This window comes from Arvicanthis niloticus, chromosome 5, assembly GCF_011762505.2.
Source record: "Arvicanthis niloticus isolate mArvNil1 chromosome 5, mArvNil1.pat.X, whole genome shotgun sequence".
NCBI lineage: Eukaryota > Metazoa > Chordata > Mammalia > Rodentia > Muridae > Arvicanthis > Arvicanthis niloticus.
Window position 1 is genome coordinate 77,773,578 of NC_047662.1, and position 27,770 is coordinate 77,801,347.

The 27,770-nt window shown below is 43.2% G+C and overlaps 1 protein-coding gene across 13 annotated transcripts in view; it reads left to right on the forward strand.

The window, feature by feature from the left end:
• The window catches only part of Cdk5rap2 (CDK5 regulatory subunit associated protein 2), a 176,080-nt gene that overhangs the window by 60,912 nt on the left and 87,398 nt on the right, over positions 1–27,770 (forward strand). For all 13 annotated transcript variants that reach the window (XM_076934786.1, XM_034503416.2, XM_076934784.1 and 10 more), the window contains 2 exons: positions 21,390–21,560; positions 26,857–26,997. In XM_076934786.1, coding sequence (XP_076790901.1) covers positions 21,390–21,560; positions 26,857–26,997 — 312 coding nt within the window. The remainder of the gene's footprint in view (positions 1–21,389; positions 21,561–26,856; positions 26,998–27,770) is intronic.

Below are 27,770 nucleotides of genomic sequence, written 5' to 3' on the forward strand. Positions count from 1 at the left end.
GGGGGATAGTCATGCCAACTGGAGTGTGATGGTATCTCATTGAGGTTTTCTTTTTTTTAAGATTTTATTTGTAATATTAGAATCTGGTTGGTCTGTGAGACATTGACTCCCCTGGAGCTGCAGTTGCAGGTGGTAGTAAGCTGCTTGGTGTGGAACCACACTTGATTGTGTTCTCATTTCTGTGAGACTTTGAGGTCTATCTTTCTAGGTTATTTTAAATCTGTTTTTTATACAGGCTTTTGTTGCTGTATCCTTGCTTCTTGGTACTGCTTTTGCTGTATCTTACTGGTTTTGTGTGTTTGTTTCCATTTTTATTTGTTGAAGGAAATTTAAAATTTCTCTTCCCTGTAATTTCCTTTCCCTTTAATTGGCTGACTGCCTCAGTTACCTGCTGTTTGCTCAATAGAATGGAGTTCAGTTTCTTTGTGTTTCTTTGTGTGTGTGTGTGTGAGCACGTGTGCATAACACAAGTGTGCCTGCCAATGGAGACCAGAAGAAGAGGGTGTCAGATCCCCTGGAACTGGAGTTACAGGTGGTTGGGTGCTTTTTAATTTGTATAATTTCTGAAGTGTCTGTTGGTTTCTAGGTATCTAAGCTCTGTGTATTTCATAATTCCATTATAACTAGAAAAGATACAGGAATACTTTTTTTCTAATTTGTAAAGACTAATTTTCTGACTTAACATAGAGTCTCCTCTAGAGAAAGTACAATGCATAATGGAAAAAAATGTGTCTTTTGTAGATGTTGGATAGACTTTTCTGTAAATATCTATTAAGTTCATTTACCTACCATATAGTTTAACTGTGACGTTTATTTGTAGACAATCTGCCTATTGAGAAGAGTCTGCTGTTAACCCCCTCACACACATACAACCTATTGTTTTGGAAGTTACCTCTTACAGTAGGTGTAATATTTTATAAAAACAGATGCTCTTGTATTAGGTGTCTATATGTTTCTAATTATTAATTTTACTTTAAAAACTATTATTATTTACATATGTGTGTTGGTGTGTGTGTTGTACACCAACGCTTTTGTAACTCTACACTGTCTGGTGATCACAAGCTCCATTAGACTTTGCTTGGTTTAGAAGATCTTTACTTTGGTTTCTGAGAGATAGCCTTGCTTGGTCTTGACAGGTACTTTGTTCTGGTCTTAAAATATATCAGATTTAGCAGATTTCTGGTAAGAAATTTGTTGTTAGTTTCAAGGATTTGCCCTTAAATGTGACTTGGTATTTTTATCTTGGTAGATTTTAAGATTTTTTTACTATTGTCTTATTCTACCATAAAGAACAAAAGCCTGTCACAGAATTACAGGACTTGAATTCATTCAAAACAAGCCACACAAAGACCAGCCATTGAATATTCACTCTATATGTAGAAACAAACACAGAAAAGAAATTTAAAAGTAACAGGATTAATGTTATTAAGTATAGTAAATTTGTCAAAACAAAACAAACAAAACCCCTCACCCATTCTAATCTCCTAACAATAATTCTCTTACAATAAATTCTGAAGCTATCAAAATTAATAAAATGCCTAATAATTCAAAAGAATTTCTTTAAGTGTCAATAAAAGAGCTGGAGATAATGGCTATTCAGGTAAGAGGGCACACTTTTCTCTTCAAGAGGACCCAAGTTCAGTTTCCATGTCAGATGGCTCGTAAAATCCCGTAACTCCAAATTCAGAGGGATCCATTCACTTCTGGCCTCTATGGGCATTGCACTTACGTGAACATAACACACACACACACACTAATTTTTTCTTTAAAAAAATGCTAGTGAGATCCAAGAGCATATAGGTAAACAATTAAAATTAGGAAGATAATAGATAATATAAATGAGAAATTTTGAAAAAATGAATCTGAATTTTTAAAAAAAAATAGATCAGATGTTTTTGAAAGCCTTAACAGAAAGGTCAAGCAAAATAAAGAATCCTGGCACTTGAAGATGGTTCTTAAAATACCACATTCAGAAAGAAAAGAAAAGTGTGAGGCAGCATGAGAGGTTCCTGAGGCACCATCAAGAGGTCAAATGTCTGTGTCACTGGCATTCCCAACATGGAAGAAATAAAGTTAAAAGTGCATAGAAAAACTACTAGATGAGAAGACAGGAAACTTCTTAATATTGGGCAAACCATGGACATCCAGATTTAATGACCTTATAGTAGTATCTAAATAGATAGGATGAAAAATCCTTATTGAAAGAAAGATGAAAGAAAATCCAGCCACCATGCAGAATAGACCACTCCAGACCACGCGGTTCCAAAAGGGGGGGGTTTATTCAGGGCAAGGCGAAGGTGGGGAGAGATAGGTGGGAGAGATAAGAGGTTAAAGAGAGCGAGAGTTGGGGGTCCTGCCTGTTTTATATGGGCGGTGACGTAGTATCTCCCAGGTAAAGGTGAGGTAGCCAGGTGGGTTCTGGGAGTGTGCGGCTATTGCCTCGGCAACGATGTGGGAGTCACCTAAAAGTGACGTCACTGGGTTCAGAGCCTGATACCAACATATCTCCCTTTTTCTTATTATAAAGAAGAGAAGAAAAGTGGAGGGGAAGTCGATGGTGAAACAGGAGTTGGGGCGCAGTGTCTCTTAAACTACTTCCTGCTGTGTAGGGGCGTAGTCCATTGTGGGGAGTAGCTGGCTTTCACCGTCGGGGTCCACTCGGTAGATACGTGTATCAGGTTCCTCTGTGGGCAGTGGCTGGTAATCCTGTAACAGGAACTGATTAATAATTTGGTTAGAAATAATAACACCAGGAGGATGACAAGAAAGGGTGTTATAAAAGAGAGTATCTTGTTTTTTTTATATTGGATTTTTTCAAAAAATCTTAGAACTGGAGATCTCACGTTCCTTAAAAACAGCATTCTTCCTGGACAAACCGGCGGAGACCATTTCAGGACATCTGGCCCTCGTCGGTTCTGAAGCAACACAGCTGGAATCTCGCAGGTCTTGTGGTGTTGGTGGAAGTGGTTGGTCTGTGACCTAGCATATGTATCTGACAAGACCAATATGGGCAGCCCCCATAATCATCTGGTCAGTTTCTACAATAATCTTCTACCTGGTCAAAGAGAAAGCAAGTGTAGAGAGCGTGATATTTAGATGAGTAATGGATATAGAGATGATAGCAGCTTGGACTGGTTCTTGGCACCTGGCTATGGAGCAGTTTCCTGACCCTGTTTGGAAAGAGATGTTTTTTTATCTGTGGGGGTCTCTTGACCCTTGAACCTTCAGATGTAAGGCCTGACCTGGATAGAGACAAGCAGCAGGGGAGGATGAGAAACCCATGTCTAGTCCAGTGTGGTCGAACTCGGCTGCCGGAGCAGAGTCTCATGTTCTGGGATTGAGGGCAAGGTGGGTGATTTCGAAGTCCTCTGGAGCTTAATAGCACGGTCCTGTTAGAGTGGACGTGTATGAAGAGTCGATTTTAGGTGGGGGGATGAAAGGCTTGAGGTGAGACAAGTGGACCCAATGAGGGAGTCCCTCAAGTTTAGCAGCTGTAGGGGTCACAAGAATTACCTTAAAAGGGCCCTACCATTTGGGAGAGAGGGGTGAGGGCCGGTAATCTGGAGGGGAGAGAAGGACTTGGTCTCCAATGCTGACAGGCGGTGGACAGAGGGCAGTGTGTGGTCGAGGTAGATGGCCGTCAGCAAAGTTCCACAAGAGAGAACGGAGGTGGCAAAGTAATGGGGTGAGTAGATGGTCTGGGAGGGGAGAGCACTTAGGTGAAAGACCAGGAGTTAGGACTGGACGTCCATACATGAGTTCAAAGGGTGAGATGAGGAGAGGCCGCTTGGGGAGAGCTCGTAGCCTGAAAAGGGCCAGAGGTAAAAGTTTTACCCAGTCAAGATGAAGTTCCTATGACAGCTTAACAAGAGTGGTTTTTAAAGAGCAGTTAGTTCTTTCTACCTTACCTGAAGATTGAGGGTGGTAGGGAATATGAAAATGCCAGGGGATGTCTAAGGCCTTAGATACAATTTGAGAAACCTGGGAAGTAAATTCGGGACCATTGTCTGATTGGAGGGAGGCTGGGACGCCAAATTGGGGGATGATCTCTCGGAGGAGGAGATCAGAGACTGCCTGAGCCCTTTTGTTAGTTGTGGGAAAAGCTTCTACCCAGCCTGAGAAGGTGTCCACCAAAACCAGGAGGTATTTGACACGTTTGACGGCGGGCATGTGGGTAAAGTCAAGTTGCCAGTCAGTTCCAGGAAGGGAACCTCTAGCCTGGTGGGTTGGAAAAGGGGTGCTATGATACCTGGAGTTGGGATCTGACATCTGACAGATTCTGCAAGAAGCAGTGATAGATTTTAAGAAACTTAAGTCCTCAGGAGTAGGCTGTAGGTGAGTCTTAACAAAATGAGACAATGCTTGGCTGTTAGGATGAAAGAGTTGGTGAAGATAGGACAGAGTTTGACGAGTATCAGGGGGTGTGGGTGGGGATGTGGGTTGCAGTGTAAGAATGTCCTGGGGAGGGTGAGATGAGTCTAGGCCCCTAAGGGCTGCAGCTCTAGCTGCCTCATCAGCTCGGTTGTTTCCCTTGGAGGTACTAGAGTCATCAGTCCTGTGGGATCTGCAGTGGACAATCCCAATAGCTGTGGGGAGATGGGAGGCCTTTAGCATGGCCATAATTTGGTTTGCATTAGTTACTGATCCTCCTTTTGTGGTAAGTAACCCACGCTCCTTCCAGATGGCAGCGTGGGACAGGAGGATATGGAAAGCATATTTGGAATCTGTGTAGATGTTGAGGGATTGTCCCTGTGCCAGCTGGAAGGCACGGGTAAGGGCTATTAGTTCAGCCTGTTGGTTGGTGGTGTGATCAGGAAGGGCCTGTGCCTCCACCACCTTGGTGTCTGACACTATGGCATAGCCAGCTTTCCTGGCTCCTTCATGTAAAAAGGAGCTTCCATCTGTATACCAGGTATAGGTGGCTTGGGGCAATGTGCCCTCCTGTATGTATGAAGGATGAGTTAGTAGTTCCTCTAAAGTTTCAGTGCAGGAGTGAGATAGAAAGTGGTTAGTATTAGGTCGAGGAAGAAGGTTGGAAATATTAAGAGGTGGGCATGATTGAAAGCTGAGGGTAGAGTCTTCTATTAGGGCTACCTGGAGAGAAAGAACCCTGGAGGAAGGTAGAGTCTGTAAGCCTTTATAAGTTAGGAGCTGTGACAGGTTGTGGGAAGAGAGAACAGTTATGGGTGATCCCAAGGTTAGTTTCTTTGACTCTCAAATAAGGAGTTCTGCAGCTGCTAAGGTACGAATACAAGGTGCCCATCCCTGGATGGTTAGATCTAGTCTTTTTGACAAGTATGCTACAGGTGCAAAAGATGGTCCCAGTTGGTGACCTAAGAGTCCAAGGGCAAACCCCTCCTTTTCAGTTACATAGAGGGAAAAAGGACGAGTCAGGTCAGGGAGATGTAAGGCTGGGGCCTTAAGGAGAGCCTGTTGGAGCCTTTGAAAGGGCTTAGTAACAGGTTTGAGAAGAGGTTCGTGGGTGGGGCCTAATGCTGCTTCATATGAGGGTCGAGAAAGTAGGGAAAAGGAAGGAACCCAGGAGCGCAGAAAGCTAGCCATTCCTAGGAAGGATAGAATCTCTTCCTTTGTCGAAGGAACAGTTAGAGACTGAATCAGATTCTTTCTATCTAAGGTAATAGCCTTGTGGGTTGGGGTAATTGCTAGTCCCAAATAGGTAACCTGAGAAGTAGACAGTTGGACTTTAGAAGGTGAGACCCTGTAGCCCTGACTGGAAAGGAAATTTAGAAGACAGCAGTGTCAGCTTGGCTAATCTCTAGAGAGGGGCTACAGAGAAGCACATCATCTACGTAAAGTACAACCTTAGATCTAGGGAGAGATAAAGAGAGCAAGTCAGAAGCCAGAGCCTGGCCAAATAGGTGTGGGCTGTCCCGGAATCCCTGAGGTAGAACAGTCCAGGTAAGTTGGGTAGAAAGGTGGGTGTCAGGATCTGTCCAGGTAAAGGCAAATATGTCCTGTGATCGGGCATCTAGAGGGATAGAGAAGAATGCATCCTTGAGATCTAGGACTGAGAAATGGGAGGTCCCTGAGGGGATAGTAGAAAGAAGTGTGTAAGGGTTAGCCACAACAGGATGGAGGGGAACCACTGCAGAATTAATTCGTCTGAGGTCTTGGACCAGGCGATAGGTACCATTAGGTTTCTTAACTGCTAGTATAGGGGTATTAAAGGGAGAAGAGGTAGGGAGAAGGAGTTTTTTCCTTAAGAGGTCAGAAGTGATAGGCTTAAGTCCTCTGAGGCTCTGGAGGGAGAGAGGGTATTGAGCTTGGGTGATGTACCTGGTAGAGTCCAGTAACTGGATGACAACAGGAGAATGGTGTTTAGCAACAGAGGGGTTCTGGACTTCCCAAACTTGGGGACCCACCTAAGAAGCTGGTAAGGGAAATAACATGTTAGTGTTAGTAGGTTAACTGGCTAGAAGAAGGAGCAGAGGAACTGCTGGCGAGCTTGGGTTTAGGCGAATTGGGGGAGCAAAGGAAATAGAGGCTCCCAACTTAGCTAAAATATCCCTTCCCAATAAGGGGACAGGACATGTAGGCACTACCAAAAAGGAATGGGTGAGATGTACACCCCTAAAAATGCAACTCAGTGGAGGAGTCTGGTGAGGAAGGTAAGGTTGTCCTCCTACCCCGACAATAGGAAAACACGAAGGTGAGGTGGGTCCCCAAAACTCCGTCAGGACCGAGTAAGTGGCCCCAGTATCCAAGAGAAAGGAGATGGGTTTTCCACATACCATAATATCTACCCGAGGCTCCCTGCTAGTGATAGGCGTGGTAGGGTCGAGAGAGCTCGGGCCCAGTCAGTCCTCCATAGCCAATCCTAGAAGGTCAGCTGAAGGGTTTTCTGGGAGTGATGTCCCTCTCTTCTGAGCAACATGAGGGCAATCAACAGCCCAATGTCCCTTCTGGTGGCACCTGGGGCACGGTCCCCTTCGTTTGCTAGGGTTGGGGCAAGCCCTCGCCCAGTGACCTTGTTGACCACATTTATGGCAGGGGCCAGGTGGTCCCTGAGTCTTCAGGGACCAGGAGTCTGGGCTAGCGGCTGAGGCTGGTTGGATAGCCTTTGCCAGCATATGGTATTTTTGTTTTCGGGCTTTCTCATCCCTCTCATGGTACACCTTGAAGGCCAGCACCAAGACTTCTGCCTGTGGAGTTAGGGGCCCCTCTCTAATCGCCTAAGTTTAGCTTTTATATTGGGGTAGCTCTGGGAAAAAAAGTAGGTCATCAGAAGTTGCTTACCTTCCGGATTTTCAGGGTCCAGATTGGTATACTGCAATAAAGCCTTTGTAAGGCGTTCTAGAAACTGGGACGGGTTTTCCTGTTTGTCCTGGACAACCTCCTGGAGTTTTTCAAAGTTTACTGGCTTTAAGGCTGCCTTTCTTAGGCCTGCCTAAAGACATGTTATAAATCTATCTCTAGCTAAAATACTACCTGTGGAATTGTAATCCCATCGAGGATCCTGGTCAGGAACCGCCTCAGATCCGATTGGATATGTTCCGTCTGTCTGATGAATCTGATCTGCATGCGTTTTTGCCTCTTCCCAAACTCGCCTGCGTTCATCAGGAAGTAAATTGTTAGTGAGAATCATATGAACATCATGAAAAGTCAAGCTATAAGACTGAGTGATGTACTGGAACTCTTTAATAAAGGCGGAGGAGTTAGAGGTATAGGAGCCCAATCTGCTCTCTATTTGAGAGAGCTCGCTTAGTGAGAAAGGAACATGTACTCTGACAAGGCCATCTACTCCAGCCACTTCCCTCAGGGGAAGGACAGATGCTGGTTTAGGTGTCCCTGGAGAGAAGGAATTGGAGGTTTGGCTGTGGCCCTAGAACGTGTGATAGGAGGGGTAAAGGTCGGAGCCAACACAGGGCGATTAGCATGGCCTGCAGCTGGCACAGAGGGAAGGGAGGGGTCTGAGGAGGTTGGGTTAGTAGACTCTGAGGTATCATGGGTTTTCGGCGGCATGGAAACAGGTCTGCGAAGGAAGGGGGGTGGTTCTTCAGCTAGATCTAAGAGTGTTGTGTCATCTAATGGGGGTTGGGGAGGTTCCATTGCTAAAAGGACCTGGGGTGGGGAACAGGCAGAACACATGGAGGGATTAGAGCGGAGGTAGACGAATGATTGGATATAGGGGACCTCTTTCCATTTACCAGACTGCTGTGTGTATGTGTGAAGACCCTTTAAAATAATTGGGTCTAGTGTGCCATTAGGTGGCCATTTTAAACCATTATCTAGAGGATACCGAATCCAGACTTCATTGCAGAGATGTATCAATTTGGAAGGCCTCAAAGCAGGCTTTAATTCTAGAGATCTGAGGTTTTTAAGGAGACAACCCAGTGGGGTGTCTGAGGGTGCGGCCAAAGACAATGTAGTGCCCATTGGGTGACAGGGAGGGCTTACCGAGCTAATGTATCGGCGTCCCGATAGAAAGACGGCAAGGAATCAGCCAACAGCCTAGGTAACCAGGTCGTCACGAGGATACCTAGGGGGCCAGCGCGAACTCCCGGAGTTCGGCGGGAAGCAATTTAACCTGGTACCAGGATTTTCGGCAGCTGCAAGAGCTAGTGGGGAGGGAGGTTGTAAATTGCTTTTGGGGGGGGTGTCACCCAGTGGCCAATGTCCTAAGTAGTGATTCAGCTAGGAGGCTAGTCATAGGGACCAGGGCAGACAAATGCCAACACCTCACCGCCCAAGGAAGACTGGCCAGGCCTTATTTGGACGGCTAGGGTCCCTCCCGGCCAATTGAAATTTCCTTACCAATTAATACGTGCCAGTGCGTGTTTGGCGGAAATTTATCGTGATAGCATTGACGGAGCGTAGCGTAGGGGTGGTGGTGGCGAAGTGTGGCAGGTCTGGCGGGCGCCAGGCAGCTGTGGCACTGCCAGGCCCGGCCCGGCCTGGCTGCGGCAGTTGCAGCAGCTGCGGTGGCGCTGCCAGGCCTGGTCAGGGTGGCGCGGTGGCCCAGTGGCCCGAGCCACGCGGCGTCTGCCCTGCCTGGCCACAGCGGTTCCCGAAGTATTCAAACTCGGCCCAACGCACCAATGAAAGAAAGATGAAAGAAAGTCCGGCCACCGTGCAGAATAGACCACTCCAGACCACGCAGTTCCAAAGGGTGGGGGTTTATTCAGGGCAAGGCGAAGGTGGGGAGAGATAGGTGGGAGAGATAAGAGGTTAAAGAGAGTGAGAGTCGGGGGTCCTGCCTGTTTTATATGGGTGGTGACATAGTATCTCCCAGGTAAAGGTGAGGTAGCCAGGTGGGTTCTGGGAGTGTGCAGCTATTGCCTCGGCAACGATGTGGGAGTCACCTAAAAGTGACGTCACTGGGTTCGGAGCCTGATACCAACACTTATCACACATATTATACTCAACCATCAAACACACAGGACAAAGGAAGAGCCATGAATGGGATACTCACTCTTGAGTTGTCCTCTGCAGTTACTGGCTCCAGGTGCCTAGGAAAAAAATGGATCTCAGGGACTTAATTGAGAAACTGCTACCATTGACATTGTGAAAGCTATGTTCTGAAGGAGATGCTATGAGAGGTGGGGCTAAACTCTCCTTATTCTGCAACATGAACCCTTCTTCTGATCCTTTTCCATGGGAGAGTTGCTCAGCAGATTAGTGTCCAGAATATTCACTGGTCCTTCCTTGTTACCTGGAGAGAGGTACCCTAAGGCAAAAACCCAAGTTCAGAATTCTCTACTTTCCACTTCAGACCTATGAGGCTCAGCACTTGTAGGGAGGACTAACTCCTGTATTTTCTCATAAATCTTCCCTGCCATGCATGGCTTCTTAAGGAAGAGGATACAAGTGACTTCATTAAGGTAGGCATGCGCTTTTCACTTTGCAAACAATGACAGCAACAACAAAGAACTCAAAACCTTTTGATATGTGATATCGATATCACAAAATTGTACTTTGACTCTAATGTGGTTTTGTCTGTACACATCGTAGGTGAACTGTGGGGTTCAGGAGTGGTCGTCAGGGCAGGATTTGGGAGTTCTTGATCACAAAGAGCCCAGGTTCTTAGTCTCTCATGTACTTTACTAAGAGGAGAAAGAGATCGATTATTGTGTCTCAGCTGTAGCCTTAGCCCATCTTCCATCTTTTCATTTAACCTAAAAGCCCAAAGTTCCTTCCTAGGATGGGAACCCTTCATGATGTAACTTCTGTCCAGTGTCACATATAGTTGGTTAGCAACTGAGCATTGATTTATAGAAAACTCTTGTCTATTTAGAAAGCGCTGAAATATTGAAAAAGATTTGGGAGAACTACCAAGATAATCAATTTTCAGATCTGATTGTTTTGCCTCAGCAAGATAGGCCATCTTCATGCCTCCCCTTAGCATTTATTATACCTCCATGGGTAGTGAGAGCAGGAATCAATTGGCTGTCTTTGTGTTGCCATGGCAGCTGCTCCTCCTCAAGGCCAACTTAGCACACATATTCTCCTATTGTCACCAGCCTCTTTGCTTTAAGCCTCCTCTCATTGCTGATCATATGAGTAGCTTAGACCCTGTTCTGGCCATCCATTTGGAGAAGGGCTGCAGATATTCAAGTGCTAGAGACATTATAAAATTGACTTAAGATTTGGAAGTATTGCCTAATGAGAGTCCATAATATCAAGTGTTTTAAAGCACTTTTGGCCTTAACAATTCTGTTGACATCATAGAATTTGGGACCACACTAGCTTGGTTTTTGATGTCCGCACTAGAAATTATATAAATCTTTGTCCAATTCTTTTTTTTTCTTTTTTTTATTGGATATTTTATTTACATTTCAGATGCCATTCCCTTTCCCCCTTTCCCCTCCCTAGAGAACCCCTATCCCATGCCCCCTTTTCCTTTTTGTTTTTATACAGTTTTTTAAAAATGTTAATCAAAGGCTTTATAAGTTTGGTAATGCTCAATCAGAAGTGTAGCCCAATGACTGGTGGAGACACGTGAACATCTGCCTCCATGTCCCCCCCCTTTCTCTCTTTCTCATCACCTAGCTTCTCCTCTCCTTGCTCCTTCTCTTCCTCTCAGTACTCCTTCCCCCTTAGCTCCTCCTACATATCACCCTTCCTGTTAAAATAAAACTTTTCTTTCAAAATACATTTAGAGCATAATTATGCCTATTTGTACCAGTGAGGTACAAGATAGTCCTAATACCCAGTCCATCATTTTGTTGACTAACCAGAACCTCTGTCATCTCTTGTAACTAAAACACTTAGTTCTGAACCTGGCTTTTTTTCTTGGCTTTAGAATGAATGTCAGCTGAAAACCATCTACTCAGATCTTTTCTCTCAAAGTAAATAGCCAGTATTGGCTATGAGACTATAGGTCTTCAACCCCTTCAGAAATCCAGAATGACTGAGTTAACTGAAATTATGGGAAGCACAAAGCATAGCTTCTAAAACTTAGCCAATTTATAGAGACTGCTGAACACCTGGACAGCTCCTATACTACAGAACGTTGGAGGATCAAATCTTCAGCCTTCTGGCCCAGGATCATCTGTCTTTGTTCAATTCTTCGTCTCTGTGAGCATTATTTACCTTTCTTCGACAGTAAGATCCTTACTTACCATTGTAGACAGTTATTAAAGTTAGTGATCTTTCACATAACAGTGCCTTGGCCCATGCTTAGTGAGTTCCATTACTGATATAATCTTTCCAAGAGGAAGTGTGGATCCATATTCCACCCCACCGTTGGGCAGGGCTGCTGGAGAGGGGAATGCCAAATGCAGGAAATGCTTGACTGCATTTCCCCAACTCTGCTGCTGTGTGGTGTTGGGCTTCAAGAAAGCACCAAGCCACCTATGGGAGGCAAGGGTAGGAAAACACAGGCTGAGATGTGGTAAAGCCAAAGCCGCCATTTTCTGAATTCTGGGCCTCTAGTCTCCACTGGAAAACTGCACAAAGAAGTCAGGAATGAAGTGTCAGGGCTCTCTGGGCCTGCAGCAAGACTGGGGGCCATTGTGGTTCTCAGACTTTTGGACATCCAGGTACCTGGGAGTTGAGGAAGAGCTGAGAACTGAAGAGGCCCACGAGCTGAGGATGAGCCTGGGGTGTAGTGGGGTGCCTCCGGCTTAGCTCAGCAGTGATTGTCCTCAGCTTGGAAGTGGTTGTGGCTGGGAGTGCAGAGAGGGCTTCTATTGTAGAATTAAGTTGTGGCTCTGTAGGTGAAGGCCTTCTCCATGTTCCCTATGGTGGTAGTAGATGAGTGACAGTCCTCGGTTCCAAACTGTTTATTGATTATTTATCATAGAAAATGGATACATACCAACTTCTCAGGGTGGACCTGAGATTAAATACCTTTTGCAGGAAGGAATGTTTGGGAAGGGAAGCTTATTGGCTAAACCCTCAGGACCTCTAGGTACCTCATTAGCATGGAAAACTGTTCTGGCCCTACATGACCACAGGTCACATTTCCTTATGTGGGAAGTGTGGCACATGTTCCAGGCCAGGAATCTGGAAGGGAGCAGGGAGCTACCTACCATCTCAGGAGTGTACCCCAAGTTTCCAGGAACTCAGACCCGCTCTACCTATCAAGCTTCCTGGCACCGTTTACTGTCCCACAGGGAAGGGCTTATTTTATTTTCTTGGGTTTCTTGACTTCTCTCCATCCTTGATGATGCTGTGGGTCATATACTCCCTGACATGTACATATAAACACTCTGTGTCTCTCTTTTCCCCCTCCCATCTTTTCTTCCTCCGCCTTCCTTCCCTGCCTCCCTCCCTCTTATAGTGTACCAAGAATGATGTTAAACTTTAGGTTTGTTTCCTTAATCTTGGGGAGTAACAAAACTTTGTGTGCATTGTAGAATATGGAGCAGGCCTTTTTCATCTTGTAACTCAGTTTGGGGGACATGTGCAAGAATGTGGAATACTCTAGTAGACTTTATCACATGTTCTCCTAGATAGCTGAATTAAAACTCTGAAAGCAAATAATAAAAGGGAGTCGAATAATTACCAGACAATTTCATACTAGAACTTGAATCATCCCTTGAAATATGGGTCTGATAAATGTTTAAGGGAGAGAGCTGAACATAGGGATTGGTATAAGTGTGTAGTCTATGTACACGGAGAATGCACACTACACAGCACGGAGTATGAATGTTTAAAGAATTGCAGTACCATCTTGTACCAAATAGACTGCAAAGCAGTTGTAATTCAAATATGGTGCAGGCATAGGAATGACTATCTCTTTGAGTGAAGGTGGGATAACTGGACAGCCAGAGAGTGAAATTAGATCTTTATTTTGTTCTATATTAAAAATGAACTCAAAACCAGATGTGAAACACTGCAGGTAAATTTTTTGACAGTTGTTCTGGGCAACGGTACTTTTTTTGGTATATGACCCTGAAAGCAAGGCTTCTGCCACGCAAAGGAAGCAATTTAACAGAAAAGAGACAGCCATATGCTGGGAGGAAGTGTGGTCTAAGCCACATATCTCTTGAGCTGTGGTAAGCATCCACAACATTTAAGAATCAAAACAACATAATTGCAAGAAAACTAAAGGGAAAAGGACTTGATTAGACTTCTCAGATGAAGACATACAAATATATACTTTATTGAAAACAATGTTCCACATTCCTATTCATCATGGAAATGCAAATTGCAACCACAATAGCATATCATCACCTTGAAGCTGTTACAATGGCTATTACCAAGCAGATGAAAGATAACGAATGCTGGAGCGGAGGCAGAGAAAGGGGACTCCTGTGCACTGTTGGTGGGAATGTAAATTGGTGGAATCGTTTTGGGAGAACAGTATGAAGGTTCCTCAGAAAATGAAACTAGAATTATCTTCCAATTCAGTAATTGTACTTTTGTGTATACATACATCTCAAAAGGATTGAAGTCAGAAGGTTGAGAAGTCTCCACTTTCATTTCTTGTTCACTACAGCACTATTGACAGCAGTCGAGAATGAAAGGAATGTTCATCGACTGCTGTATGGATAAGGAGAATGCACACCCAGCACTCACATGCATGCATGTGTGCACACACCCACACACGCATGAATACTATTCATCCATAAAATGAAACTGTCATTTATAACAACATGAATGGACCTGGTATGTAAACAAGCAGAAGCTACAGAAGTGGAGAGTAGAATGGTGCTTCCTGGAGGATGGAGGATGTGTAGAGAAGTAGAGAGAGGTGTTTACCAGAGGGACAGAATTCCAAACAACAGCTCTCCAGATCTGTTGTATAGCATCCCAAATATAATATATTTAAATGTTTAATATTGCTAAAAGAACAAATTCTAAATGTCACTACAAGAGATATTTAAGTGACAGACTTGTTAATTAGCTTGTTATATTTGTTCCATAGTATATTCATATATCAAAACAGGACATTTTACCCAAAAATATGATTATTTAGTAATTAAAAGGAATATCTTAATATTTACAGCTAAAATAAAATTCTAAAAAGAGCACACTCTTCCTAAGGTAGTGTACAGATTTATTGTGATTTATTTTGTGTGTGTGTGTGTGTGTTATATGTATGTGTTCATGGAATCATGTGCACAAATGCACCAGTGTATGTGCCAAAGACTAGAGGCTGATGCCAGGCATCTTCGTCTGTTACTTATCACCTAATTTTTGAGATATAGTTTCTCACTGAACCTGGACCTCTCTGATTCCCTCAAGCTGGCTAGTGTACTCTAGGAATTCCCTTGTCTTGGTCCTTTTTTCCCTAGCTCTGGGGTTAACAAGTACTTGTGTCTGTATCTAACCTTTGCACACGTACTAGTGACCAAATTCAAATCTTCCTGCCTTCTCTCTAGTTCCATTGTAATTTGAAAGAGATCTATTTAAGTAGCTATCTTAACATTAAGATCTTCATTGCAATTTTTTTTTGAGTGGTCCTTCAGAGTGGTGTGTTGGGTGGGTTTAATTAAGTGGATTGGAATCATTGCATTACTACAAAAATGACCCAAACTTGTGCTTTGGTGTAGGCGTGAACTGAAAGGGTTTGGAACCAGATATCAGCCAGTTATACCTTATTCACTGTAATCACAGATAAACTAGCTTCTCCAAGGGTTATATTGCTGTGAAGAGATCATGACCATGGCAACTCTTGTAAAAAGGAACATTTAATGGGAGCTGGCTTATAGTTTCAGAGGTTTAGTTTATCATCATCATGGCTGGAAGCATGGTAGCATGCAGGCAGACATGGTGCAGGAGAAGGAGCTGAGAGCTCCACAGCTAGATCTACAAGCAGCAGGAAGAGAATGCCGTATTTGATGTGGCTTGAGTACCTGAGACCTCAAAGCCTGCCCCTGCGACATAATTTCTCTATCAAGGCCATACCTACTCCAACAAGGCCACACCTCCTATTGTTGCCACTCCCTAATGACCTGTGGGGGCAATTTTTATGCAGTCCACCACAAACTCTTACTCATTAAATGGCAGTAGGGCTAGGGTGTGCCTCAGTAGTAGAACATCATGAGACCCCAAATTCTGTCCTGTATCTTTACTTATTTTATTTATCTTATTACTCATGCTTTACTTCATCAATCCAGCTTATTGACATTTATTGAGTGCTGTTTTGGTTGTCTATTGCTGTACAGTAGATCACTCCAAAGTTGGTATCTAAAATAATAATAATAATAATAATAATAATAATAATAATAATAATAGCCAAGAATTTGGGCAGGGCTCATCTGAATGGTCTTCTGCTTTACTTGGCTTCCACTCATGGTTCTCATTTGATAGGTGGGCTGATTTCGAGGGCAGATGACTCTTATGATTGGTACCTTGTTGGAGATGGGGTGGAAAATTAAGCTGAGGTTATCAGCTGCAGTTCTTGCATTTAGCCTCACCAGCATAGGGGATTAGGATGGCCATGCCTCTCAGATGTAGGACATGTAGGCCACCAAGAGAGTGAGTGCTAAAAGAGACTGGAGTTAGAAACGCCTGGGCCTGGGCCAGAAATGGCCCAGTTCTTTAGATTGCAGTGGTCACTACATTTCTAAGCTTTAAAAAAGTAGAGGCATAGACTCCCCATCTTTCCATGGGGGGAATCAAAGAGTTTATGGCTCTGTTGAATCTGCTATAGTACCTTCTGTGTGATTGATGCCATTATAAGAGTAAGAATTGGAGGAGTAAACAAAATATGATCTGCTCCTATGGGACTGAAAAAGTTCACACTGTATTAGCAAGTGCTACAGGAAGAGATGATGGGGGAAGAGGTGTGGAGGGAGGGAGGTAATGAAGATTGAAGTGAGGTGATACACCTGCAGGAGGTGAGGGGCAGCTCTGAATTGCAGACTTTGGGTACAACAAGCATGAAGGTTATGAACTGAGTATATACCTCCTATGCAGGAGCCACAGCAAGACAGTCCGTTGTCAGAGCAGAACTAGTGGGGTGAGGAGCGAGCAGAGAGTAATGAGGTAGCCAGGGTTCTACTGGGAGTCAGATGGGGCTCAAGACCTTTGTTTTTGAGAGCTAGGGAGCTCACTAGGGAGCCTTGGCTGGTCTGGGACTCACTATGTATTTCAGGCTAGCCTCAAATTCAGAGTTCTGCCTGCCTCTACCTCCCAGCTGCTGGGATTAAAGACTTGTCCCACCACACCTCCATCATAAATTTTCAAGATTAGATAGATTAACTAACTGTTCAATGTCTGGCACATTGTCTGCGTCATGGTAAATGCTGGCCACAATCGCTTGTGCTCCATTGATCCTGAGTGTGGGATCATCCCAGGTCCTCCTTATTGCATTGCCAACTTCTCAGTCACAGTTGCTTCTCTGGCCTCAGTGTGTGTGCTTGCCCTGGCTAGAAACAGCAGCAGGATCTCAAGGGAGAGAGATAATGAAGTCTTGTCTATTGGACAAGTGACTCCTGGCTCTTCTGTAATAGCTTTAGCAAGGCAGATACACTTTGCCCTGGTAGGTACTCTGATGTGGAAGAATGGAATGTGTGGAATCTGTGCTTTTAAGTGCACACCTTGGGTCCTTTTTTTTTTTTTTTTTTTTAAATTTTAATCTTAATTTAATTTTTTATGTATATGTGTGCTTGGCATGCATATGTGTCTGTGTACTACCTGCATGGATGTGCCACATAGGCCAGAAAGAAGCATCAGATCTCTGGGATCTCTGGGAATTGGAGTTACAGATGGCTGTGAGCTGCCATGTTTGGAATCAAACCAGAACCCAGGACTAACTGCTCTTAACTAACTGCTGAGTCATCTCTCTAGCTCCCTGTCTTAGATGATTCTTAAGGGATCAGCTTTTATTTGAACTGCTCTGGAAAGTATTGCCATTTCCTAGCTAGCTGCAGCAGTTTGTAGCAGAACAACAACAAAAAGACAGTATAAGCCACGTATACACACATGGGGTGTGAAGGAAATAGAAATTTCAAAACAGTTCTGAAGGAGCCTGTCCTATCAGTTCTATTAGCAAATGCTTTAGAACAACTACTGACAAGGCTTTGGAATGGGCCTCTAGTGCTTTGATTGTTGCACTTGTTTTTCTTTTGTCATTGTCTCTTTGGAAAAATCTTCAAAATATGTGTATCTTTTGACCTAGAAATCCCTCTAAGAGATTTTCCTGAAAAATTAACTCTAAAGCTATAATAAAATATACCCACAGCAATAAAACGTAGCAATCTGTAATAACATGTTATATGGAGGCTCACATAGTTGGAGCCTGTGAGGATGCAGTGCATCGAATTTTGCTGTATTTGTTAAAATTGGTAAATGAGAACTTTGTGTAGAATTGGTTTTTGCTTGTTTGGTTTTGGAGACAGAGTCTGGCTCTGCAGACCTAGCTGGCCTGGCACTTTCTCTGAAGAGCAGGCTGGCCAGGTGTGATTAAGCCACCAGGCCAGCTTTTTTTCTTTTGTCTTTTTTTTCTCTTCTCTTCTCTTCTCTTCTCTTCTCTTCTCTTCTCTTCTCTTCTCTTCTCTTCTCTTCTCTTCTCTCCCCTCCCCTCCCCTCCCCTCCCCTCCCCTCCCCTCCCCTCCCCTCCCCTCCCCTCCCCTCCCCTCCCCTCCCCTCCCCTCTCCCCTCCCCTCCCCTCTCCCCTCCCCTCCCCTCCCCTCCCCTCCCCTCCCCTCCCCTCTCCCCTCCCCTCTCCCCTCCCCTCTCCCCTCCCCTCCCCTCCCCTCCCCCCTCCCCTCCCCTCCCCTCCCTTCCCCTCCCCTCCTCTCCTCTCCTCTCCTTTCCTTTTCATTTCTTTTTAAATTGTTCTTTTTTTGTCTTCATTATTTAAATGCTGTATGTTCTTTGTAGGTCATGATGTAATAGAATAAACGTAGAAACTCACAGCAGGTGTAGGAAGTCTAAAAGAAGCAGCCACAGCTTGAACATGGCTTAAGTTGTTGGCAGGACTAGTGTATTCATTATTATTCTGTTACCGTTGCTTTAGCATTACAGCTCGGTCTGTGTCTGGCTTCTGCATCCACACGTTTAACCAAAGTTGAGTAGAAGATTGTGTCTATATTAAACATGTAGAGACTCTGGTCGTTGTTCCCTAACAGTATTATGTAACAGATGTGTAGAGCATTGGCATTGTTCTAAATATTACAGCAATCTGAGAATGTGGGAAGATTCTATGCAAATATTATACTATTATAGGAGGGACTTGAGTATTACTTTTGGTATCTCTCGAGATCCTGAAACCAATCCCCCAGGGACACTAAGGGACAATTTTGTATATAGTATTAAAAACAAATATCTGACCAAAAAATCCTTAACTCCCTCTAGAATTGAATTTTGCTTTACTTCTTAGAGACGTTCATAATGCATTTGTGGTCTTATTTTGGATTAAGGATCTAAGATCATCTCATCTTAGATATTTGATTACAAAATATTTTTTTTCAAATATTTGGGTGTCCAATTTTGTGATTGTTTACAAACTGATGATTATCTGATTTTATTATCCTTTAGTTTACAGATGAGTATCTCTGTAAAAATATATTTGTTTTTTTTTTCTTATGTAGTTATTTGTAATGAGGGGCAGTTCATGCAGGAAAAATTAAACATTAAAAAAAAATCACAAAAGGAGTTCTCTAGGCATGCTGAAGGGCATTTGACTTCATGTTGCAGTTACAGCGGGACATCACAGTACAGATTCACCATCTTAACTGTTCTGCAAGTCAGAAGTCTGAAATAGCTCTCACCAAGTTGAGGTGGAGGCTGTTCCGAGGTTGCATTTCTCTTGAAGGCTGTGGATTCTCAAGGCTGACCAATTTCTGTCCCTGTGGGCCCTTCCCATCCTCACTGCTAGCCATGGCTGTAGAGACATCTTCTGCTATCTCTTGCATCTTCAAGGGCTCTTGTAATTATATTGAAATCATTTTGGTAACTTAGGATGATATATGTCCTTTAAAGTCAGCTGATTAAACAGCCTGAATTTAATTTGTTAGCTTTATTTCTTCTTGCCCTTTAGGGATTGGAATGGAAACGTCTCTGAGGGCCTTTATTCTGTAAGAGCACCTAAAACAATTTTTTTTAAGTGTTATAAAATCATGGATTTCCTCACCACTACTGCGCATGAGCATCTTTGTGTGTGTTGTACTTGAGTATATACACACTCGTGTGTTTGGGGATTGAACATGGGGCCTTGTGCATTCTAAGCCATATCCCCAGCACTGGTTGTGGTATTTTGATGTATTTTAATTACTTGCTTATCTTTATGAAAATTCTATTTTCTTCCCTCAATAGTGGAAAGTACTTATTCTGGTTGGTTCCCTTGGATATGCTTACTATAGTTCTTGATCTCTTTCTTCCTCTTGGGTATGAATAGATGTCTGGGCTCATCTTTGACTCCCATTCCAAGTCTACAGTTAGTCATCCGTTCTTCTGAGATGCACTTTTGTGCATCCCACAGTTCTCTGGAGGACTTGGTAAATTATACAGAGCTGGGTCTACCTCTCCAGAGGTCTACAGCATTAGTTGTGAGGATGCAGGTGATGCTGTTTTAGGGGCAGCACTTTGGCAAACACAGAAAAAGCTTTTTCTTTTGGTGGGAAATGATTGAGAACACAATGCAGATGCTAGTAGAACATTGATGCTGGCCCTTGTTGGTGGAAGGAAGGAAACGGCTCAATGTAAACACATGTGGATTGCTCATGCTCTGATTTCCAATGAGTTTAATTTGGTTTCTCTTTGAGTTCTTTTCTGTTATGTTGAAAGTCCTAGAACTTAGGAGATTAATAGCCACTCATTGATAAATACATACTAAGTATATACATGCACTTCAGATTACTACTACTAACGCTAGTATTTACAAGATGGTTCCCTAAAATAGTTTAATATGTTTCACCTTCTCCTTTGCCCACAGAGAGATACCTCCATAGGGGTGTGCTTCGTACTCCATCCTCAGGTTGCTGAAGCAGCTTTTCTGTTTGATTACCTGTCAGTGCCATGCAAAGTCCGACTAATTGCTTGCTCTGTTTTTAGTTTTAGGGGAATTTTAAAACAGATTATGGTGTAAAAGTTGAAATGGTCATATCTGTAAAACTTGTTCTGTCCTTTTCTTCTTTTTTTCTTCTGTCTCTTGTGTCCAGCTTTCTTCTTTGTCTGATGGGCAGCCATTTAGTTTGTGTTACTGTGAAATACGTGGACGTATGCTCTTCTCTCTCTGTTCTTCCGCCTCTACATTAGTATGTCCTGGAGACTACCCTGGACGTCTTCAGAGACCCCGTTTTTTTCTGTGCAGTTTGAGTATGCCTTGGTGAGGCTGTACCACAGCTTATTCCTGTTGGTGCACATCTGTTTAGTTATAGTTATTTGCTTTTTTAAACAATCAGCCTCACAAAGTCACCTCACATGTGCCTGTTGTAAGCAATCTTACTGTATGTAGATTTACTATATATTTTTTCCTGCTGCTTAAAAACTTCCTGCCAAGTGAATTTGTGTGTTCCTGTGAGTTTCTATGACCTTTTCTGATTACTTGCATTATAGAATTTCAAGGAAGTTGAAACTTGGAAAAAGGAACGACCTCTTGGAAGCTTCTGTTTGCCCCTCTGCTCAGGTGTTCTGCTACGGTTCAGAGTGTTCACTTAGTTGGCTAGGCATGCAGGAAATAATGAGCATTGTATTTACACACGGCTTGATTTTGGTTCATCTTTACTCATAGTTGTGGTTCTAAAAATATTATTCTCTATTATTTTCTCTTATTTTTCCTCCATTTTAGGCTGTTTGGTTTTCTGTTTTTTCACCATTATAAATAATACCATGCATATAAAAGCTTCTCTAAATTTGTGATGTCCTGGCAATGGGTTTTTGTAAAACTATAAATGAGAAAGAAGCCTCTATTTGTTAAATACACTGATCAGCTTGTTCTCATCCTAACTTGGGAAGTGAAGCTAGTAAAAAATTGTTATCTGGAACTTTTTGTCAAGTGAATCTCATTTTTCTTCTCTTTCTTACTCTAGGACCTTAGAAATGAAGTTGAGAAACTACGCAAGGAAGTGAGTGAGAGGGAGAAGGCTGTGGAGAAGCATTACAAGAGTCTTCCAGGTGAAAGCAATACAATGTTCCAGACTCAAGAACAAGTGGTCAGAAGCCTAACAGAAAGTGCCAGTCAGGAGGACCTGCTGCTTCAGGTACCATATCATGATTTCTTTCCTTTCCTATGTAAATCTCCTTTCAATTTAGTAGTTTTTTCTGAACTCCAAAAAGTTTTTCCTTGAGACAGAGTCTCATGTTGCCTGGCTGGTCTCAAACTCACTGTGTAGCTGGATAACTTTAGTTTCTGACTCTTGCCTCCACCTTTGGACTCTTGGGATTCAAGGCATGGCCCATCACTGCCCCTGTAACAGACTTCATGGCTCTTTTTGTGGTACTTTCAACTACCTTTTGTCATGTGAGCCTCAGCCAATAGGAGGGGAAACAAGATCAGAAGGGAAGTGCTTCCCCTGGTCCCACAGTAAATGGCAGATCATGGCTGGATATGCTCCTGCACCCAGCCCCCTCACTGAGGGCAAGTACCTCCTCACTCCGTTGCCCATTTCCTTTCTTGTTTAGTTTTGGAATTCACTTCTTATTGGCCACATTGTGAATTTCTGAGATTCCGCCCAGGTAACTGTGGTGGATTAAATCCATGTATTTAACAGTGCCTCCTACTACTGAAACCCCACTAAAATAAGAGTCCAGCAACAGGGACATGTAAACCCACAGGGCTAAGTAGGAACACTGTGTAGCAGAAGCTGTACGTTAACAAAATTTTGGATGTTATGTTTATATGAGTGGGAACTGCACAGGATTCAGTTTTGCTATTATGCCTCATAGTAAAGAAAAACCAATAATAATTGAACTAACATATTCTACAACCCAAAGATGGCTTAGTAGATAGAAGATGTGGCCAATACCTTTGCAAACAGGAGATTTAGCTAGGATTCTGGGCAGATATAGATGACCCTCTCTTTGTCTCCAGCAAGAGATTTCTGGGGGCTCTAAAGCAGAGAAATGCAGCCATGGGCACCATTGGAGGCAGCTGTAAGCAGTAATGGCAATGAAGGGAATGGAGTGTGCAGACCCCAACCAGGAGATTCTTCCTACAGGGAAGTAGAATGAAAGATGCTAGCAGTTAAAGGTTCTTCAGTCAAAAAGCTGGTTTTCATTTGTACATCTCTGCAGGCCTGTATCTGTTTCTCCCCCAACCAGGAGATTCTTCCTACAGGGAAGTAGAATGAAAGATGCTAGCAGTTAAAGGTTCTTCAGTCAAAAAGCTGGTTTTCATTTGTACATCTCTGCAGGCCTGTATCTGTTTCTCCCCCAGGGATAGCTAGGTCCACTGTGCACTGGGTTGGACTGGAGGGAGAGAAGCTTAAGCCAAGCACGGGTGGGTTCAGGTCAGTGATGGGTGCGTGAGCAAAGAACACACACACACACACACACACACATACACACCAGTTCTTCAGAGAACTGGTTCAGTTTATTTGGGACAACAAAAGCTATTTAAATATTTGGGGAGGTGAGTAATGTCTGTTGAGGTGAGTTTACTTCATTGTCCAGGACCAAGAAGTTGTGGATGCCTCATGTCCATGAGGAGAAATTCCAGGTGCTTCTGGACATGACCTTATTAGGGGAAAGGAAGTTTAACCCAACTACTAGCAACATGACTTCCTCTGGTGAGGCAAGGGGTGAGGAGCACGGGGCTCTGTACACATGCAGGCTCAGGGCAGTGGGGGGAGCTATCCTATTCCTGCCCATGTCAGGACAGGATTTCCTAGGTTTGGACATGCCTCGACCCCACTCTTGCTCAGGGGCTGCTCCTGGTCCCATGGCTCTCTGGCCCCACACATCTCCCTATAAGGCTACCTTTGATGTGTCCATTTCCACATTCATAGAGTTTCTGACCACTTTTAGCATTTAAAAGGCAAGTAGCTTAAGTTCAGCCAATGGGAGAAGAGTCTGTTGAAGTGTGGCTTAGTTAGGGTTTTATTGCTGGGAAGAGACACTGTGACCAAAGCAACTCTTACAGAGTACAACATTTAATTGCTGCTGGTTTAAGCAACATTTAATTGCTTATAGTTTCAGAAGTTCAGTCTATTATCATAATGGCAGGAAGCATGGTAGGGTGCAGGCTGATATGGTACAGGAGAAGGAGCTGAGAGTTCTACATCTTAACCCAAAGGAATCAGCAGGACTGTCTTGGTCACACTGACCAAACTTAAGCATATATATGAGACCGCAAAGCCCGGCTTCCATAGTGACACCCTTCCCCCTAACAAGGTTACACCTTATTGGAGGCAATAAGGCCGCACGTCCTAATAGTGCCACTTTCTATGAGCCAGGCATATTCAAACCACCACAGAGAGGCAAGACAAACCTTAAGTTGAATGAAAGGTACATAGAAATCAGGCCAGAAGGCTCATGCCTGTATCCTCCCACTTGGAAAGGTGAGAAAGGAAAATCATTATTGTAAGGCTAGCCTGGGCTGCATAGAGAGTGCTGGGCCAGCTTGGGCTATTGAATGAAACTTTGTCTTTTTTTTTTTCTTTTTCTCTTTTTTTCTTTAACATATGTAGTATAAGTGGCAACAATAAAAAATTATATAGCTTTTTAAAACTATAAAAATTTGATATCAAAACATAAGTAGGATCAGGACCCATGAGATGGTTCTGTGGGCATAAGTGCTTGTTGCATAAAGCTGATGACCTGAATTTGATCACCGAAACCCACACAGAGGTGGAAGGAGAGATCCAACTCTGTATAGTTTTTCTCTGACCTCCAATAGTGCAGTGGGACACATGCTGTGATGTCACACACACAGTATAAATAAAATAAGATTAGAATCTAATAAAAATAATGATATCTAGAAAAGAAGAGTGGCCTATTGGAAATTCAATGTATAATTGCTGACCTACATTTACAGTGTGGAAGAGTTAGAAATTTGAAGATAAAAGTTGCCTAAGTCTTCCAGAAAATAGAATCAAACAAATAAAAAGATAGGGAAAAGGTAAAGATAAGAAAATTAGAGGCGTGATTGAAAAGGTCTAAAATATGACTACCAGGAGCTCCAGGAAAGAGAGCTGGCAGAGCAGTTCTGGGTATCAGGAGGCTGTGTCCCAGAATGGAAGGATGAAGAAGGTCTCATAGGCTGAGGCAAGGCATGTTGATATTTTAGAACTTGGTGTTAAGTAGAGGATCAGAAAGACTCCAGAGAGAGGGGTAACATAGGCCATATATGAAGAACTGGGCCTCAGGATGATATCAGAACTCCCAGCAGCTCCTGTAGACACTGGGATATTGGAGCAATGCTTTCAGACTTTGAGAAAAGGTGACTTCCAACCTAGCATTCTGGTATCAACTAGTCTTTGAACTAGTGAGAGTATAGAGCAAGGTCTTTTTAGATATGTGGTGCTTAGATTCATGGTCTCGCTTGCACTCTGCAGAAAGTTCTTGGCAGAGAAGCCATATGAACAAAGGAATAACCCACAAGAGACAAAGGATCTAGAAAAAAGGGGTCTCTTAGATGTGCTGAAGGGAAATCTAGGGTGACAGCTAAACTAAGTAGAGAGCCTGTCTTAGTCAGGGTTTGTATTCCTGCACAAACATCATGACCAAGAAGCAAGTTGGGGAGGAACGGGTTTATTCAGCTTACACTTTCCACGTTGCTGTCAATCACTAAAGGAAGTAAAGACTGGAACTCAAGCAAGTCGGGAAGCAGGAGTTGATGCAGAGCCATGGAGGGATGTTACTTACTGGCTTGCTTCCCCTGGCTGGCTCAGCCTGCTTTCTTAGAATATAGAATCCAAGATTATCAACCCAGGGATGGCACCACCCACAATGGGCCCTCCCCAGTTGATCACTAATTGAGAAAATGCCTTACAGCTGGATCTCATGAAGGCATTTCCTCAACTGAAGCTCCTTTCTCTGTGATAACTCCAGCCTGTGTCAAGTTGACACAAAAAACCAGCTAGTGCAGAGCCCAAGTTTGAACCTTTGAGGAAGGGTGTCATCTGGCATACTCCAGGAAACTACAACAGAGATGATCAATTACTAATGGGTTTGACATTGGGAGGGACTTTTCTTTGCTTTTTTTGCTTTTTTTTTTTCCTGAGAATTTGGAGACAATGTATAGTTTGTAATAGTTTTATGAACTAAGTAGGAAAAAAAAAACAAAACAAAAACAAAAACAAACAAACAAAAAAAAAACTAAGAACAAAATAGTTGCTAATTCCAAGAGTTCAAAGAACTGAAGTGGATGGCAGTGTAATCATGAATTACTTGGCTACAGTGTAATACAAAACTGTTTCAACCAGCAATGCTCTAATTGTTAGGAGAGATCCTGAGGTGGAGATAACTGACTCAAAAGCTAAATCCCTACATACCTCTGATCCAAGCCAGTTGAAATATTAGAAATCAAGAAGCACAAGGACACTGTCATGGTAATACCTGAATTCAGACCGGAAGTAGTGCCTAAGGAATAGCAAAGATTGAGACTTTGAGGGAAAAACTGGGAAGAGAATGGGCTACTATTTTCCTGTTAAGCCCCACAGTATGGTTTGCTAGGTCAAAACATGGCAATGATGAAGGTACAGTCATACCAACACAATTCTAGAGCACAGTGTTGGTAGAGTTCTAGTTCCTCCTTATAGTGTTCAGTGGGACCTTACAGAGAACTGGCCCTTTCTCCCTTTTGGGTACCCAGTTCCTTCTAAATGATTGGCATGTTAAATTCTGTTCCATGCACAGGGCATAGATTTGGATCTTATCCCTTGTTTTCCCACACATCCCCCCCCCCCCCTCAAAAAAATGAATAAAACTCTGGTTTAGGAGTCTTCAGGTTGGGAATAGATTCTGAACTCAAACCTTGCCAGACCAGAGATGCAGTCTCCAGTAGTACTGTTGTATTATCAGATCCAGGGTGCTGAGGGATTACAAGAAGGATTGTGTATTATGAAGAAGGAATATCATATATGAACATATCCTAATGTGTATTTGCAGTCTCAGCCTTTTCTCCCTTGTGCTTATGGATAGACCAATTTGTAATTTCAAAGGAGACTAAGACTTTACTAGACTTAAATATGTAAGCCCTCTACTTGTCCATCATGTTGACTGGGTAGGAAATGATCAGGGGTCAGAGAGCAGGGTAGTCCCAGGGATGGAGCCAGTTCACTTAATGACAGTCACTGTGGCAAGTAGTATCAGTTCATGGACAGCCACCATCCTCTGACACATTGTTGGCATTCTGCTCGCTCTCATACAGAATTAATATGCAGATAACATTGCATCACAGCCCTGTTAGTTGCCTGATATTTGGGCATGTTGGAACTTAGGAGACATAAGGATTTTGTGATAAAATAAGATATCTCCCCTAAAAGAGTTTAAGAAAAATCTCTTAATATTTTTTTCTTGATGAAAACTTTCCTGTGATTTGTTTCATTTCCTTAGAAATCCAATGAAAAAGATTTGGAAGCAATACAGCAGAACTGTTATTTAATGACTGCAGAGGAGCTCAAGTTTGGGAGCGATGGCTTAATAACAGAAAAGTGTTCTCGGCAGTCACCAGACAGCAAACTCATCTTCTCCAAGGCAAGCTTGACTGAAATTGGTGTTCACATGTGAATGTATTCATCTTCTTTTCTGAAACTTGTTTGATAAGTTTTTTTGATCTAGACACTCTCCAGTGCCTTCTTGCTGATAATTGTGCTTGCAACAGGTGGGAGGGAGAGGGTTTGTCTAGCAGCTCTGCAAATTAGTATCTTTTGTATGGGCAGTCCTGTTTGCTGTGCACTTGAGACTGAGAAATCCCACCTTGCTGGAGAGTAGCCTGGTGTCTGTTCCGTCAAAGGTTATCTCTTGAGAAATGTTGAATTATAAGCAGTAACAAAGTTGTCCTGCTGAAATGCTGGCACTTCCTCATCTTGCCCCACATTGTTGGTCTAATCTACCATAACTGTCTTTGTCCACTCTTGCTCTAAATAAGGACACAGAGCATTATTATATTAATTATGAGCTTTGGACATTGTAGCTGGTCAGATTCTTAGTTATTTTAACCCAACCATATTGTCTTGGCCTAGATCCTGCTCTGTGGTCTATTACTTGTTCATCTTAATCTCGTCCTGATACCTGCTTCTTCATCCGTGTCCAGCTGGCCTCTGGCTTCCGGTTTCCACCTAACTTCTCTTTTCAGCCCAAAAAATCCCCACTTAACTCTCCAGCCTAGCTATACTGCCAAATCTCATAATAAATATAAGTCTCCGTGTCCTTAATCAGAGCCAAGGGTGGGCATAGATAGTTATAGTAACTGTCTCCATTGCTCTAAATGCACCAGAGAGCATACTGATGCCTGAAAGCACTGTTGG